The sequence below is a fragment of the Oryx dammah genome, unplaced genomic scaffold (genome assembly GCF_014754425.2).
Source record: "Oryx dammah isolate SB20612 unplaced genomic scaffold, SCBI_Odam_1.1 HiC_scaffold_26, whole genome shotgun sequence".
Classification (NCBI taxonomy): Eukaryota; Metazoa; Chordata; class Mammalia; order Artiodactyla; family Bovidae; genus Oryx; species Oryx dammah.
In genome coordinates this window covers 44008492-44025203 of record NW_024070210.1, presented here as the reverse complement: position 1 = coordinate 44025203, position 16712 = coordinate 44008492, and the positions used below count along the sequence as shown (strand labels likewise).

The window sequence follows — 16712 nt, the reverse complement described above, 5'->3', positions numbered from 1 at the left end:
AGCAAAATTCTATATCATTTAAAAATAATAAACTATGTTCCATACACTGTTCTACAGAAGGAGGAAAATAAAACCTTAAAGAGATTTGCAATAAAAGCTTTGGCTGAACTCGGTCAGGCCGGGAATGCTCTCTGATTCATCCCTACATGGGTACAAGGTTCTCTCCAATACCAGGAACACAACATGTGTTCAATACCTGTTTATTGAACAAATAAATGAACCCTCTGTTAACATGAAGATTAAATTATCCAGAAATCCCACCTTTCCTGATTATCCTTTCCTAAATATTTCCATGACTAGTACACTTCTTTTGAAAAAATCAATGAGAACCATTTCCCCCAAGGCCATAATACATGTTATTGACGGCTGAATTTAGAAACTGAAAACAGGAAGAAAAAAAATCCCACCCACACATTTCCTGGAATTACTGTTTCTGTTTCACGAGATCAGAAAAAAATGTTTACCTGAATCAATACTTTTCAGTAGTGCATAGAAGTTTGGGAAATACTGGAGTTCCTCAAAGTTGTCTTCACTGTAGGTTTTGGTTCTCCTTTCCAAGCCATTTGTCAAGGTTAAGGTGTTAGATACTGTTTCATCATTTTCTCCATTAGTAAAAGCATCTTGAATTGCTGCCATTGGAGTCTCCAGTTGGGGGGAGGGGAGCAGAAATCAGTACAAAATAAACATTTTGTTAGAACTAATGGACACTTGTCTGTGATGCTGTTGAATTTTAAAGTGCACAAACACCTCTTCCTTCACAAGATCAAACTGCTTTTCCAGGCATGTGGGCATCAAGTCACATGGGAAGGGCACTGAGATTTAGAGACAGGTGCTTTACCTGAAGACCCTGAATCCTGCTCCAGGGAGAATAGGCAGGTTCCTGTTCTGGCCAGGTTTCCCTTTACCAATACTCATGAGTGTTTTTTTCATAAAATTGCCTTTCACTAAGGAAAGGAACTTTGAGTTTTAGAATCTACCAAAAGGGATGATGCCAAGATACAGGAAAGCCTGTCACAATGTCTGATACTAGCAGAACGTCATACCTTAGGGATTTCTGGGTGACATTTTAAGGCCTGTCTGGCAGGGTACACAGGATTTTTTCCCAGACCTGATGTGTAGACAATGTTCCCTATCTTAATGATCCATTTGCCACTTAGTGAACTAGACAGAAATGTAAGAGCTTTGCTTGCCTCTTCCTCTTCATTTCCCTACATTTGGTCCATCAGGAGCCTTACTGGCCACACTTTCTAAGTTTTTCCCAAATTTGTACATTTCTTTCTTCACTGTCCCACTCTAGTCTAAGCTACCTTGACTTCTTCCCTTCTAACTGGTACACAACTACCTTCCAGTGTATTTCCATCCCTGCATTTTCCAGTTGTAGCCAAGGTTATCTTTTTAAAAAATATGCAGTAGCTACACTGTCTGGTTTCAGTCATTTGGGTACTCCACACATCCTTCTCTTTGTTGCCTTTCATGTTCACAAGTTAACTCCTATTCAGTTACTAACAAGTCCTGCTCTTGTTAATTCCTATTCAGTTTAGTTAATGCCTAACTTCAGTTTTTGGCTCAAGTCACCTCCTCCAGGAAGCCTCCCCAACCTAAGTCCAAGACAGGTTCCTTTTTTATGAGGTTTTACAGAACCATGTTTCTTTTCTCAGAGCATTTAACACAGTTGCAATTAAAATACACGACTATTTGAAGACCATCTACCTCTTCCTTTAGACTTTAAGCTTCATGAAAACAGGGATTATACCTTTCTAAATGAGCATTGTATCCCCAGTGCTTGGTAAATAGTTGGTATCTCAATAAATATTTATTGGAAGAATAATTTTGTTTTCATTAATGCATAAGGAGATTTTAGACATGAGAAGTAAGGAGTACAAAATGGGAGCAAAGGAAGAAAATTGATATGTCAGTTTTACTTCAGACTGGTAAGCTTGAGTGAAAGCTATGAGTTATGTAATAAGTCTAGAAAATTCTTTTATGGTAGGTGGATCTTCCAAAGCTGTTTTAAAAGATGACAGATGGTGGAGATTGGAAGTAGGGAGAATAAAGGAGAGCTTTTAACCTACCTAGTAAAAACAGAACAATTCATACCAATTTCTGTTCTCTAGCCTCCCCTAAAACAGGACCTTAAGTCTATAAGCCACTTTTCCCTTGTATCTGTGATAGGGTGTTGAAGGGGATGAGGAGTCATGGGGTGTGGGCACTCTGGTGAAGAAAATGAAAGGAGAGGTGAGGAGTTTGATATTCTCTTATACCCTCTATGGTTGGCTCCAAACAGAAGTTTAAAAGAATTCAAGGAGGAGTGAATGATTTTAGAAGCTTGGCTAAGGCCAAAGAAAAGATGAAGAGGTAAGGAGTCCAGGGAGATGAAAGATGATGGAATGACAAGTCTCAGTAAAGGATGACACAGACCCCTGAGTCAATGGAAAGAGGAAGCAGCAGGTGGAAGGGCACAGCGTAGATGGAGAGACAGTATGAGGCAACTAGCTCTGCGGAATATAAAAGCTGGTGAGGACTGCTGTATTTAAAATGGATAACCAATAAGCACCTATCATAGAGCACAGATAACTCTGCTCAATGTTGTATGGCAGCCTGGTTGGGAGCAGAGTTTAGGGGAAATAGATACAAGTATATGTACGGCAGTCCCTTCGCTGCCCACTTGAAAGTATCACAACATTGTTAATCGGCTATACCGTAATACAAAATAAAAAGTTAAAAAAAAGCTGGTGTGGAAAAATATCAAATCAATCCAGGTTTTTTTTTGGTGGGGGGTGTTGAGGGCAAATGATGACATCCACTGTGAACAGAAGTTGGATACCAAGAGTTGTGAAACATTTGAATCCAGTGCACTGGGATTATATGAATTGTATGTGAGATAACCATTTCACATAATATGTGTTATTTTACTCTGGGGTATAAGACATAATCTTTACTAAGTAATATAAGTTGGGCTCCAAAATCACTGCAGGTGGTGATTGCAGCCATGAAATTAAAAGACGCTTACTCCTTGGAAGAAAAGTTATGACCAACCTAGACAGCATATTGAAAAGCAGAGACATTACTTTGCCAACAAATGTCCATCTAGTCAAGGCTATGGTTTTTCTAGTAGTCATGTATGGATGTGAGAGTTGGACTGTGAAGAAAGCTGAGCACTGAAGAATTGATGCTTTTGAACTGTGGTGCTGGAGAAGACTCCTGAGAGTCCCTTGGACTGCAAGGAGACCCAACCAGTCCATCCTAAAGGAGATCAGTCTGGGTGTTCTTTGGAAGCAATGATGCTAAAGCTGAAACTCTAGTACTTTGGCCACCTCATGTGAAGAGTTGACTCATTGGAAAAGACTCTGACGCTGGGAGGGATTGGGGGCAGGAGGAAAAGGGGACGACAGAGGATGAGATGGCTGGATGGCATCACTGCCTCGATGGACGTGAGTTTGAGTGAACTCCAGGAGTTGGTGATGGACAGGGAGGCCTGGCGTGCTGCGATTTATGGGGTCGCAGAGTCGGACACGACTGAGCGACTGAAATGAACTGAATTAATTATATACAAATGCAAGTACACACATCCATGCACATGCGTTTACACACATACATAATTGACGCATATGTATTTGCATATACTTACCACTATCTCTGGTATTTTCCCAGTCTGACTCTCAGTCTTGCTTGTTGGTTTATTGAGTTCCTCTTCATAATTATTGGCTTCCTTAGAGATCAATTTTTGTAAAACCTCTGCAACTTCATCTTCCAGTGTGTGTGCCTGACTTTCTGTAATCTGTTACAAAAAGTCAAAATATATATAACTTAGTTCTATTTTTGTGGTTTAAAAATACTAAACTCTTTAGCTGAACACATATTTTTAGAAGACAAGAGAATATTCTGGTCCATCTTCTGAACAACCCTTGTTTATGCCTCTAGTACACACTGACTGTCACCGTGACTGCCCAACACTCCTGGGAAGAGGCAGTCTTTACTGTTGGAACCCACAGAAAACAATCCTCAAGTTGTTTCTCAACCCTCAGGTGCAGGTCATGGTAGGCAGCTGTTGAAACCTGCAAATTTAGCAGCCTCCTAAAGCCTGCCAGGACTGTGTTAACATGCCTGGGAACCAAGATGGGGCAGCATAGGGTCAGATTGGATTGTGTAGGGCTTCCCAATCATTGCACGGCTTTGCATATCTTATTTCTTTCTCATCTCACACATTTTTAAAACATTTCTGCTGATTAAATCCTAACTGTCCTTCTAAACTCACTTCAAACACCTCCTCCTCTGAATCTTTTCCTTATTGCTTAACTGGATATAATCCATCTTCTGGCATACTAAATCATGCTGATGGTTCTTACACAACTTGTAGTATAAGAATGTGTGTACTTGTCTGACAGTGAAAGTGAAGTCGCTCAGTCATGTCCGACTCTTTGCGACCCGGTGGACGGTAGCCCACCAGGTTCCTCCATCCATGGGATTCTCCAGGCAAGAATACTGGAGTGGGTTGCCATTTCCTTCTCCAGGGGATCTTCCCGACCCAGGGATCGAACCCAGGTCTCCCACATTGCAGGCAGACGCTTTAACCTCTAAGCCACCACAGAAGCCCTCTAGCGCCTCTGATAAACCATAAATTCTTAGAGGGAAAGAATGGAGTCTTACTTGTCCTTGAAACTCATGGTGACTGGTATAAAGTAGACACATTATAAACATTTGGCTCTCTGAATCAAGTGGTTTGGCTTCTTAGCATGTTCCAAACTGTACGAATTTGGTTTGTTCTCATGCATATGACTTACTAGGCCAAGATTCAGCAGTTTGGACACGATCCTGTCAAATACTCCTCTGTCGTTTTCCTCATAAATCCTGGTAGCAATTTTCTGGACAATGTCTTCAGCAGTTAAAGGAGTGCCATCAAGTTGATGAAGGCCATCTGGATCATCTAGACAGAGCAATCACAACTTCACATTGTGGTGATCACAGGCCTGTTTCTTGGATTACATTAGATTTATAATCTGAATCTTGTACACTCAGGTATGTTTGGAATATACTTAAGGTGAGGCTTTGTCCATGTAAACTCTTGGTTTGAAATAAAATTTGACTTCAAGTTAAGAATCTAAGATGGTAATGGACATTCTGAAAACTTCTTATGTGATTATAAAAGGAAGATCTGAAGACAACACAAAAGGCCTCTCCATTTTTAGTGCTAATAGTACAAAAAGTAAAATACCAATAGATACTATGCGTTATTGTTCAAAGCACTCTTCCAGATATTATATAATTTGATATTCCATTTCCACACAAGGAGTAGACTGGTATTATCTGCACATGTATTCCCTTTGCAGGCAAATTTCTGGGCTGAGGGAGGGGGAACCTGCCTCACATCCAGAATCAAAGAGTATGTACTGAAGATTTTGTGACTTACTTGGAATAACTGTTCACTTGTGAACAGGTATCAGGGCATCTTTATGTAAGGCAGCTTAATGTGACAACTCTTTTTCCAGAGAATAAGGAACTTTTTTATGTCCCTGAAATTTAAACTTTTAAAATGTGATAACAGATTTGCACAATACAATATGTAAATCTATGGAAACCTCTGCAGAGAAGCTTGAAGACATGTATGCTTGGCTTTCCTGGGAGTACGTTAGGCAGTACCACTCCAGACTAAAGCAACAGCCCATCCTGAGGAAAAGGAAGGATACAGTAGGGTTGGTGGCAAGGAAGAATGGCACCATGTCCCACAGAGCACTCCCAGGAAGCAATTGGTCTTTTCCAATCTATATAACATCATTGACTCAATGTACATGAATTTGAGCAAACTCTGGGAGACAGTGAAGGACAGGGAAGCCTGGAGTGCTGCAGGCCATGGGGTAGCAAAGAGTTGGACATGACTGAGCAATTGAACAACAATCTATACCCCCTGGAAGAGGATAGTCATATGTGCAAGTTTATAAGGCACTTAACTCCTCTTGTCACCTCTAGGCAGCTTGGAAAGATCAGAAATTTAGCTCCAATGATTTCTCTTGTTATTTATATATACTTGGACCACTATAAAGGAAGTTATTAAGAGCATGTATTTCATGGGATTCTGAGGATCAAATGAGGTAAGATGTAAAAGCACCTTTTAAATTGCCAAGTATCATATGAAAGTTAATGTAGTTGTATTACTATGGACAGTGGATTTGCACCTGAAATAAAGGAACTGTAGTTATCTTCTAGAGAAAATAGACATTGAATCCCTAGCCAAATTCTGTCCAAATAATTGTGAACATATTCACTCAAAGAAAGAACCTAGTATATATTTCTATTCTGGTTCATCTTTTTCTTCTGTAGCTCATGGGGATTCATAGATTTTTCCAGACTCTGCAAAGATGGAAGGGTATGCCGCCCCAGGCAGAATATCATCTCTGTGTTATTTGGAAGGAAGGTTAGGAAAGTGAGCAGGGTGATTACCCATGGAGGGCTGGGAGTGCTCTGACAGTGTATTATTGCCGAATCGCAGGCCAACCAGTAAGCTGCAAGGCCTCTGAGTCCTATGTACTAGAGTGACTAACGAGCAAGAAAGTCCCTTAGAAAACTCCGTAAAATCAGCTCCCCTCCTGGCTGACTGAAAATTGGGTTCCTCATCCATTTTTTCCAGAGCAGAGATTTGCTGTCACTTAGGTCTGGTTTGTCCATTTGTAGGTTGTAAGTCAGACTCTGGGGAATAAGTGTAGCAGAAACTGCCCAGGTCTAGGGAAAGGCAGAAGAATTTATTTCCCTTCCCATTGATCCCTTGGGATCTGAAAAAGGAAGAATAGTGATTGCCTGCTGAAGCTGGAAAATAACTGAGACAGCTGCTTTTCAGTTCATTTAATTCACTACATGGAGAACATTAGCAAGACTCTAAAAAAGTAGCCTCTTTCCTCCCTGCACTGCTGGATTCTCTGGAGCCGATAATTCAGATCTCCCCTAGTACAGCTTGGCTAGACGGGGTTAATAGCTGAACTGTGGGGCAGTGCTCCTTGCCTTCCATGATTTCCCCTGCTCCTCCACAATGGCAAGAATTACTCAGAATGACTTCTCTACTGCTCATGAAAGGGTATTTCACCCTCCTATATAGACCTCAGAGGGGAAGCAAACATGAGTCCAACATTTATAACTTTTTAAAGCAGCTCCAGTTCTAAGTGGATATAAAAGGACCTTGTCCCATCATCTGCCCAGTTGAGTTTGAATTTCCAGCAACTAATATGTCACTTAACATTCATTTATTCAATATGTTAGTATTAAAGTCTTAATAGGGGCTAAGACTGGAAATACAGTGATAAATAGTTTAGACATGGTCCCTAACTACACAGAGCTTACTCTCTAGCTCATAGTCTGATAATTAGTAATTTCTCAATGAATATTTGGTGAATGCACAGAGAAGCCCCAAAGCAATATTTCTTGAAAGAAACTTGGAAAAATCCTAACTCACACATACTGTAGAAAACACCAAGAAGGAGAGTTGTTGGGTTCTCCAGCACAAGCTCATTTAGAGGTTTCCTAAAGAAACACAAGCTGGAATCAAGATTGCCAGGAGAAATATCAATAACCTCAGATATGCAGATGACACCACCCTTATGGCAGAAAGTGAAGAGGAACTCAAAAGCCTCTTGATGAAAGTGAAAGCGGAGAGTGAAAAAGTTGGCTTAAAGCTCAACATTCAGAAAATGAAGATCATGGCATCCGGTCCCATCACTTCATGGGAAATAGATGGGGAAACAGTCGAAACAGTGTCAGACTTTATTTTGGGGGGCTCCAAAATCACTACAGATGGTAACTGCAGCCATGAAATTAAAAGACGCTTACTCCTTGGAAGAAAAGTTATGACCAACCTAGACAGCATATTCAAAAGCAGAGACATTACTTTGCTGACTAAGGTCCGTCTAGTCAAGGCTATGGTTTTTCCTGTGGTCATGTATGGACGTGAGAGTTGGACTGTGAAGAAGGCTGAGCGCCAAAGAATTGATGCTTTTGAACTGTGGTGTTGGAGAAGACTCTTGAGAGTCCCTTGGACTGCAAGGAGATCCAACCAGTCCATTCTGAAGGAGATCAGCCCTGGGATTTCTTTGGAAGGAATGATGCTAAAGCTGAAGCTCCAGTACTTTGGCCACCTCATGCGAAGAGTTGACTCATTGGAAAAGACTCTGATGCTGGGAGGGATTAGGGGCAGGAGGAGAAGGGGATGACAGAGGATGAGATGGCTGGAAGGCATCACTGACTCGATGGACGTGAATCTGAGTGAACTCCGGGAGTTGGTGATGGACAGGGAGGCCTGGCGTGCTGCAATTCATGGGGTCGCAAAGAGTCGGACATGACTGAGTGACTGAACTGAACTGAACTGAAAGGTATAAAAGTGCCCTGCAGAAGTTAGGCCCCTCGGCCTCTCTACTAGGATGAACGTTTGCATGTCTCTGAGGCTCTAGTCACCTGGGTGGTCCCAAACCTTCTAGTTCCAGGATTACCAGGGTATGAGAGAAGATTAACAATTTACTCATAAACCATTCTCTCCAAGAATCTTCTATATATACTCAAGTGGATTTAAAATGACCCCTAGGGCAAGCCTAGAGCCATCACCCTAGCACTTGATAGTTCAGAATCTATTTGGGATGTTAATAAAATACTGAACACTGTTAAAAGTAAGTTGCTCAGTTAGTGATCAGATCACAAACAGATCTACCTCTGTCAGCATGCACAACCCATCTGACCAAAAAACAGTCAGACAAACATTAGATGATTTTTATATTTTTATTAAATGGTTAACTCCACCCAAGTGGTTGAATCTGTTTCACATGCAGCTATACCCAGTACCTATTTATTGCTAGCCCAGATATTTTAGGTTAAAAAAAGAATTCAAAAAAACTTGTTCATGTAGTATGCAACATGAAATGTATAAAAATATAGACCATCTCCCCTACCCCATACATATACAACACAATTCTCCTCAGGCTATGATAGCCTATAAAAGTCTAATCAATAATTGTTTTCTGGCAGAGATAATCAGTATAGTTCTCTTGTGGCCCATGGAAGAGAATTAAGACACATAAAAAAATCTATAGTCACTCCTAACAACCAGTACTCAGAATGGAAGACACACTGAGGAATTGAGGCAGATCTCAATGCCTCAGTACAATATTTTATTTATTCCCTCACGTATTCCCTTATTTGTGTATTTGTTCATTTATCAGTTCATGAGCTCCAGGCACTGGGACTATAGTCTCTCTGTTCTCAGGGAGTTTTCAGTTTATTTTAGGAGAAAAAGATAAATCATAAGTAGTCACACTCAGGGATATAAAATTACAAACTGCAATCAGTGCCATGATGGAAAGAAACAAGGTTTCTATCAGATCATGTGCTGGATAAACCAGAGAAGTAGACAGTCCATGTAAGACTGTAGACACATTAAGGATTTGGGGTTTTATCCTGAGAAATGGGAATCTATTAGCAGGTTTTATGCCAAAGAGTGACATGCTCATATTTGTGTGTTGAATAGATCACTCTGGCTGCTATATGAATAAGCTGGAGGGGGTCAGAGCAAATACTGGAAGATCCATTAAAAGATTTTTCTGTAGTTCAAATGAGATAGGATGGGAGCTTGGAAAAGGATGCAGGTGATTGGTAATAGAGGAAAAAAATTGAGATGACACATAGGAAGTAAAATTGATAAGACTGATGGATTAGAATGTGAGAGGTAAGGAAAATAATGATTTGACTCCTAGATTTGTCTTGAAAAATAGGATGTAGTGCCTTTCCTAGAGGAAAGAGGGCTAAATTATAAGGTTTACAGAAATTATGAGTTTAATATTGGACATGTTAAGTTTGAGGTGCTCCTGAGACTTCAAAGGGAAGATGTTAAGTTGGTAGATAGTTATAGGTCTATAGTTCAGAGAAGTCTGGGCTAGTGATATGAGACATCAGGATATAGATGGGAGCTGAAGCCATGGAAAGGTTAGAATGCCTAGGGAGGCAGGCTATAGCTAGAAAGAGAACACTGGAAAGGAAGTAATAAGTATTTCACCTTGGAATGCGTGTGGGGGGTATTTTGTTGATTTAATTATATGGGAATTATGATATTTTGTATTTATAGTTAAAATAAATTAGAATGTTAAAATGAACTCAAAGGACTCTTTAAAGAGAATAAAACCTGGGCTTCTCTGGTGCTGGAATTGTACATGATGTCAGTTAAGTTTGGGCCTTTTCTCAATTTTGGACATGGACTAATAAAGGATTGTGAGTGTGTAAGAGATATTTCAAAGTATAGGACTTTCTCTTACCTATAATGGGAAACTACAGATTAGAGAAAATAGGTTGCAAAAGTTCTTTTTCTTCATTTACCTTGAAATTTACGGTCCAGTCCACTCTTAGTAGAATCATAATCATCAATCAGTCTTCGATTCTTAGTTGAATCAACATCTTCCACATTCAATTTATTATCATTTGGGGAAATTTTTACAGATTGTCTTTCTTTCTCATTTTTTTCCTTTTCTGTTATGGCCTTTAGCAGGTTCAAGTTGTCAACAAAGGAATAATTGCTTTCACCTGGCTTGTTTTCTGGAAGAAAAGCCCCCAAGCCCAGCACATCCATTTTAGTTAAGCTTCTCACAGCCTACATTATTTAAATTAGCATCAACTAATTTCTTATTACCTGGAGGGTACGTTTTTTTAATCTTGTCTGCTTCTGCTTCAGCAATCTGTGAAACAAACAAGAGATAGACCTGGTTTTGAATCATTGCTCTACCACTTACCAAATATGATAGCTAAATAATTTAATCCTTGTGGGGATTTAGTTTTATTGTTTGTAAAATGTAAATAATATTTTTATCTCAAAGTATTGTCATAGGATTAAATGAAATAAAAGAAAGAACAAATAGTCTATAAATATTAATTCCCTTCTCTGGTAATATTGGTAAAAGATAAATCTCTGATAAATTAAGAAATCTTACAATAGAGTGGATGTGATGTTGAGCTTACTGGGTTTTTATGCAGTCAGCTCTTTGTTTTATACAGAACTCTCTATATTCAACTGTCAGGATACAGAAATTACCAAAAATTATATTTCCCATCATACTTTCAGTCAGTTTATTATTAAGTTTTGAGGTCTGTGAATTCCAAATGGCTAAAAGGTCACAGCATGATTACATTAAATAGTAATAACTAAAATAAAATGAAATAGCATTTACTTCTGACCTACCTGCTCATTCAAAGGTCTTTCTGCACTTAATTCTCTATTGTGTAGGGGTTTGTCTAGAATAAACACACACAAATGCAAATTTAATTGTGTATTCAAAAGACAATGTGTCTCATTAAATTAAATCTTCAAAAAAGAAAATAGAAATATTTTTGGATGACTGTGAAACAAAAATTTATATTAACAAAAATTATAAGATTATACAATAAAAATGATTATCAGCATTGCCTTGCTTATTATCCCAGTGTATAGAATTACACTTTTTTTTCCTGATCAGAAATCTAACAGAGTTCTAACACTTGGTTTACCAGCTGTTTTCAAGGAGACAGAGCATAATTTGGATTGGAATTGTTGGCACATTAAAAGATTTTTATCACACACTGAACATGTTATGAACAGAAAATCTGAGAAAGGTTGTAAGATGACTAGGGAAAAAAACAATGAAACCACTTTAATAGGCGGAAAAGCCACCCCCTCCCAATTTCAAAATACAACGCATGTTACTGCTCTATCATTTAAAAAGTGAGGAAAATCTGTCTTCCGGCTCTAAGTCCTAACTGATTTCTTTGTCAATGTGCATGGATATCATGTGACCAGAAAATAAGGCACGGTGATATACAGCTCGCGCATTATATCAAGCTTTACCTTCCGTAGCAAAATAGAAGGGAGGTGGGAAGAAAAGGGTCCACGTACCTTGGCTGCCTGCCGGTTTGGGGAAACCCTGAATTGGGCTGCTGTGGAGCACCAATACCACAATCCAAGTGCCGGTCCAAAGGAAACCCATTCTTCCACGCTTGGCTTCGGAAACAGCTTGGCGCCGGGCTCCCGGAGCTGTAGCTTTTGTTATGAATGAAAAGGAGGAGTAAAAACAGGAAAAGCTAGGAGAGTGGGCGCGGGGAGGGCTAGTGGCGGGGATCCGCGTCTAATGGAGCTCTGCTGGGCTCCGGAGTAAAGGGATTAATTAGACAGTGGGTGCTCGGGACTCAGGTCTCCAGGTGGAGGAGAGCGCTGTCCGTCCCGTGGGTGCTGAAGTTCCTGTGACAGGAACGGGCAGCGGGTCTACTTGGGCGTCGCCTTATTCTCGCTCCCTCCTTGAAAGGAAGTGAGGATGGAAGCGCATGCTCTCTGAGAGTCAGAGGCGGGAAGGGATGGCGTCAGCAACTCCAAAGCTACTCCAATTCCCTCCACGAATGGAAGCGGGGGAGGGATGACAGACGGGCTAGCGTATTTTCTGTGCCGCAGTCCTAGGGCTGATCCTGCAGTCAGGGTCGTGGACATCCTTGTCCTAACCTTCCAAGTAAATGTTACCTCAGGGACCAAGTGCCTTCTCTGCCTGTGCTCCTGTTAAGGAAAGCTAGATAACCTTAGGCAGAGGGTTCTGCTTTGAGATTATTCTGGGATATCTTCTCCAAAAAGTCCTTTCCATTCTACCTTCTGTACCTAAAAGACAGATATAATTCTTATATTCTTAGAAAAGCTGTGCCTTTTGTGATTTGGGTTGTCAATACCAGGGCTCTCTTAGTGCTCTTGTTTCAGCTCTATGGAGTCTTTTAAATTGGGATATTTAGGGAACATTCTTTCAAATAGATTGCTGCAACACAGTCACTCTCCTAGATGCTGAAACAGAAAACACACACACACTGCTTGTTCCCCTAAGAGTGAATATCCTCAATAGTCAGGGGTAGGTGAGCAGCAGGAGGAGCCAATTTCAATTAAAAAAAAATTCCCTTTCTCACCATGGGAAACCCCTCTTCAAAGAAAGAAAGGGGAAAGGCGGGGGGAAAGCTGCCCTTCTGTTAAATTCTTCCCTGGGATTCAATTATGTCTAAGAACTTGGTTGTTCCAAGGTTCCTTGAAGAGACAGCATAGTCATGAAAAGCATTTTTCATCATAATTAGGTCAGGGAGGTGCTTCCTATATTTTGAGACTATTTCCAGAAGCCTAAGATTATTGCATGAAAAGAGCTATCAAAAAAGACTTTAAAATAATGAATACAAGCAACACTAATAATGTGAGCAGGGTGCTGAGTAAGTTGTTTAGTCTCTGAGTTTTAAACAGATCTTGGACCCTTTCCTTTGGACTGTGGCATGCTGGGAACTAGTCTGAATAATGACCACAGAGAAGAATTCAGCACAATCAGGCCTTTGATTTCTGTATCCCTGCTTTTCAAGGAGCAAGTTAGTTGTTCAAGTACCTAAAAATAAACAAACAAGCAACCAAGCTAACAAACAAATCTCCCTCATTCTGAAGGGCTTTGAGTTTGGATATCACTCAAATACTTTAAGAATCTAAAGAGTACTTTGGATCTAGCACATACTTCAAGAAATAGTAATGCAGCCTTGGGGGCAGGGTCCAGGTTCTCCCTCAAGGGAAACACAATATATTTGAGATCGTCTGTAGAACTAAAAACCCCACCAAATTGAAGATGTTAACTACTTGATGGAGCACTCTTCTTTCAGAGAAGGTCACAGTTCTCCCATCATCACCTGATGCCCGCTTTGCCTAGCAAAGCAATAAAGCTATTTTTTTCTACTTTACAATAAATAAATAAAGCAAACAGTTGTTTCTTGGCAGTAATGACATAACATTAGTATCCTAGTAGGCCACATTTGAAAAAATTAAATCTCCCAATTTAAAATCCTATCCAAGTGAAGGGTAAATTTCCTTATTTTCCTCTTCTTTAAAACAGAGGTGGCAGGCTCTGTTTACTTTGCAATGTAATTGTGGAGAACAGCTGAATACGTGTCTTGATCAAATCATTTTGTTTGTTTTTTTAACTTCATGGTACGGCATGTGGGAATCTTAGTTAGGGATCCAACTCTTGCCCCCTTTTGGAAGCAGAGAGTATTAACCATTGGACTGCCAGGGGAGTCCCTTGATCAAATCATTTTATGCCAGGAATATTTTGACACAACCTAAAAAATAAGTCATGAAGTATTTTTAGTTTTTAAGAAACATTACCAAAAATTTGGTGAAATAGCCATTCATGGAGATTTACTCTGTCTCTGATCTAATCCCTCAGCTCCACTCCATCCTATGTCCCATCCTTTAACTTACCTCTCCCCACAATGTATGTTTGCAGTTGGGAGGGTCTCAGGATACAGCTATGGTAAGGGAAGGCTATTGGATTTCCCTTGTGGCTCAGCTGGTAAATAATCCACCTGCAATGTGAGAGACCCGGGTTTGATCCCTGAGTTGGGAAGATCCCCTGGAGAAGGGAAAGGCTACCCACTCTAGTATTCTGGCCTAGAGAATTCCATGGGCTCTATAGTCCATGGGGTTGCAAAGAGTAGATTGACTTTCACTTTCACGGCTGTCCTTTTTCATGAGGACATTGCATTGCTTGCCAAAAATGAAAAAAGTATTTCCCTGTCATTTGCACTCAAAGTGTTAAATCTAAGAATGTGTTACATTTCTGACCAAATGAACTGTGGAGCATGGGGTAAACTCTAAGGCACGAATTAATTTACATTTCTCAGTCTTATGAATGTTTTTTTTTTTTCAACCAGACTCAGTATAGATCTATGAGTAGAGTAATCCTAAGTTTCATTTATTCATTCATTCCCTTAAGAGATATTTATTGAGCACTCAGAATGTACCAGGTATTAAGATAATTGCCGAGTATACAAAGATAAGTAAGATATAGTCACTGCTGGTTTTATAGCCTGGGAGAAATGACTGTGTTTATAACAAGCATCACCACAACTGTTTACTGAATGCTTTTCATGAGCTACACATTGATGTCACTTAAATATAAGTGAACAAATAAACACAAGAGTGTTTATGGGTTCCCTGTTGTATATGCAGCGTTCAGGTGGGGTGCAAATAATGGAGTGAATGATCAGGAAAGGCTTCAAAGAGAAGATCTCTTGTTCTAATCATAAAAAGATTAAAATATTCAATTGTTATATATAAGCACACCAGAAACACTGAATAATATAAACAAATATATGTTGAAGTTGCAAGACAAGTGTCATTGAAGCAGATCATGTGATTGTGAAATAACATACAAGGCACAATAACTTCATCAGTGTTACATATGGATTGATCATTCACTATAGAAGATGCCTTTTGAGCTTAGTCTTGAAGATGGAGATATTTGAAGTTGTTTAGAGAAAATTTTATATTATTGTTGCATGTTGTAGAAAGTCTCAGACAAACACAAAAGGAGGAAAAATATTGAAACAAACTCCATGAATTCATTACCCAATTTCAGTAAACATTAACTCATGACCACTGTTTTTATTTTATATTCACCTGTAAAAATCCCAAACTTCATATCATTTCACCCACAAGCATACCAGTATGTTTACCTAAAAGATAAGGGTTCTTTTTTCCTAGCATTATTGTAATACCTTTATCATATCTCATAATAATAACACTTCACTATCATCAAATATCCAGCCAAAGTTCAGATTTCCCCACTTGCCTTATAAATATTTTTACAGATGGTTTGCTTAGATCAGAATTTAGACAAGGCCATACATTGCATTTGTTTGGCTTGTGAAAGACACATACCAGTATAAGATATGGCAAAGTTTTCTTTTCATTTCCCAAGACATGTTAGTTGCTTCTTTAGAATACTGTGCACACTTCCAATACAGCATGTGTCTTATTGTGCCACTCTTTGTACATGATTCTTTTCATTTCAAAATTAATAAATATACATTGAAGGAAAAATTCTAAAAATACAGTAAGCTAAAAGGGGAAAAATCATCTGATAAAGATAATCCCTGCTAACTTTTGGCATATTTCCTTTTGGTGCATGTTTTTCTAAGAAAATGTTTTATACATATGTTTATAAAATCTTATTATTGTATACATATCTGTCTATCCCACTAATCTATGAACTCTTCAAGAGGAAAGGTCTTATCTTGCTCCCTCTTCATTTCTCAGCCCTTCTTGCAGTATCTGGAAATCTATTTGCTTAAGTAAATGAACAAAGCGATGGAGGCTTGTCTGTTTACCTTTGCTCTTCAAATGCTGAGACCATGACGGGAGGATCACGACAGCGTTCCAGTTCCAGGAGCTGCCAGTTCCTTCACGAGCTGTTAGCCACTCTGTCAGCATGATTAGCCACTCAGCATTTTCTTAACAAAGGAGTAGTCTTGCAGAAGAGGTATTCACAAAAGGACTAAGAAGAGAGAGACAGAGCTGGCAAGAGCTTTTACAGCTACAGCTATAGGCATGGATTCATTGCTGTTAAAAAGACTGACACAGGATGCCAACACTAGAGATGGCTGTTGGTAGGGCTCAGACGAGAAATGTGGAATCTGGACGTTCACCATGAGATGGAAGTTGAAGTAATCAAGGATGATGAAAATGAGCAAATAAGACGACTGAAACAAGTGAGGACTTCCCTGGTGGTCCAGGGGTTGTGAATCTACCTGACAACAGGGACATGTGTTCCACCCCTGGTCTGGGAAGATTCCACTTGCTGCAGGGCAGATAATCCTGTTCGTCACAACTACTGAAGAGCCTGTGCACCACCACAAGAGAAGCCACTGCCAGGAGAAGCCCG

At 39.7% G+C, this 16712-nt stretch overlaps 1 protein-coding gene across 2 annotated transcripts in view; it reads right to left on the bottom strand.

Annotated features, from left to right (window-relative positions):
* Positions 1-12367, bottom strand: part of SCG3 (secretogranin III) — a 38633-nt gene extending 26266 nt beyond the window's left edge. Inside the window, exons 1-7 of one of the 2 annotated variants that reach the window (XM_040226518.1) lie at positions 11885-12367; positions 11195-11247; positions 10649-10694; positions 10339-10554; positions 4782-4924; positions 3629-3778; positions 465-642 (exon numbers count right to left, since the gene is read on the bottom strand). In XM_040226518.1, the coding sequence (XP_040082452.1) occupies positions 465-642; positions 3629-3778; positions 4782-4924; positions 10339-10554; positions 10649-10694; positions 11195-11247; positions 11885-11975 (877 nt within the window). In that variant the 5' untranslated portion in view covers positions 11976-12367. The remainder of the gene's footprint in view (positions 1-464; positions 643-3628; positions 3779-4781; positions 4925-10338; positions 10555-10648; positions 10695-11194; positions 11248-11884) is intronic. The other variant, XM_040226517.1, reaches the window with a different exon arrangement.
* Positions 12368-16712: the final 4345 nt, after the last annotated feature.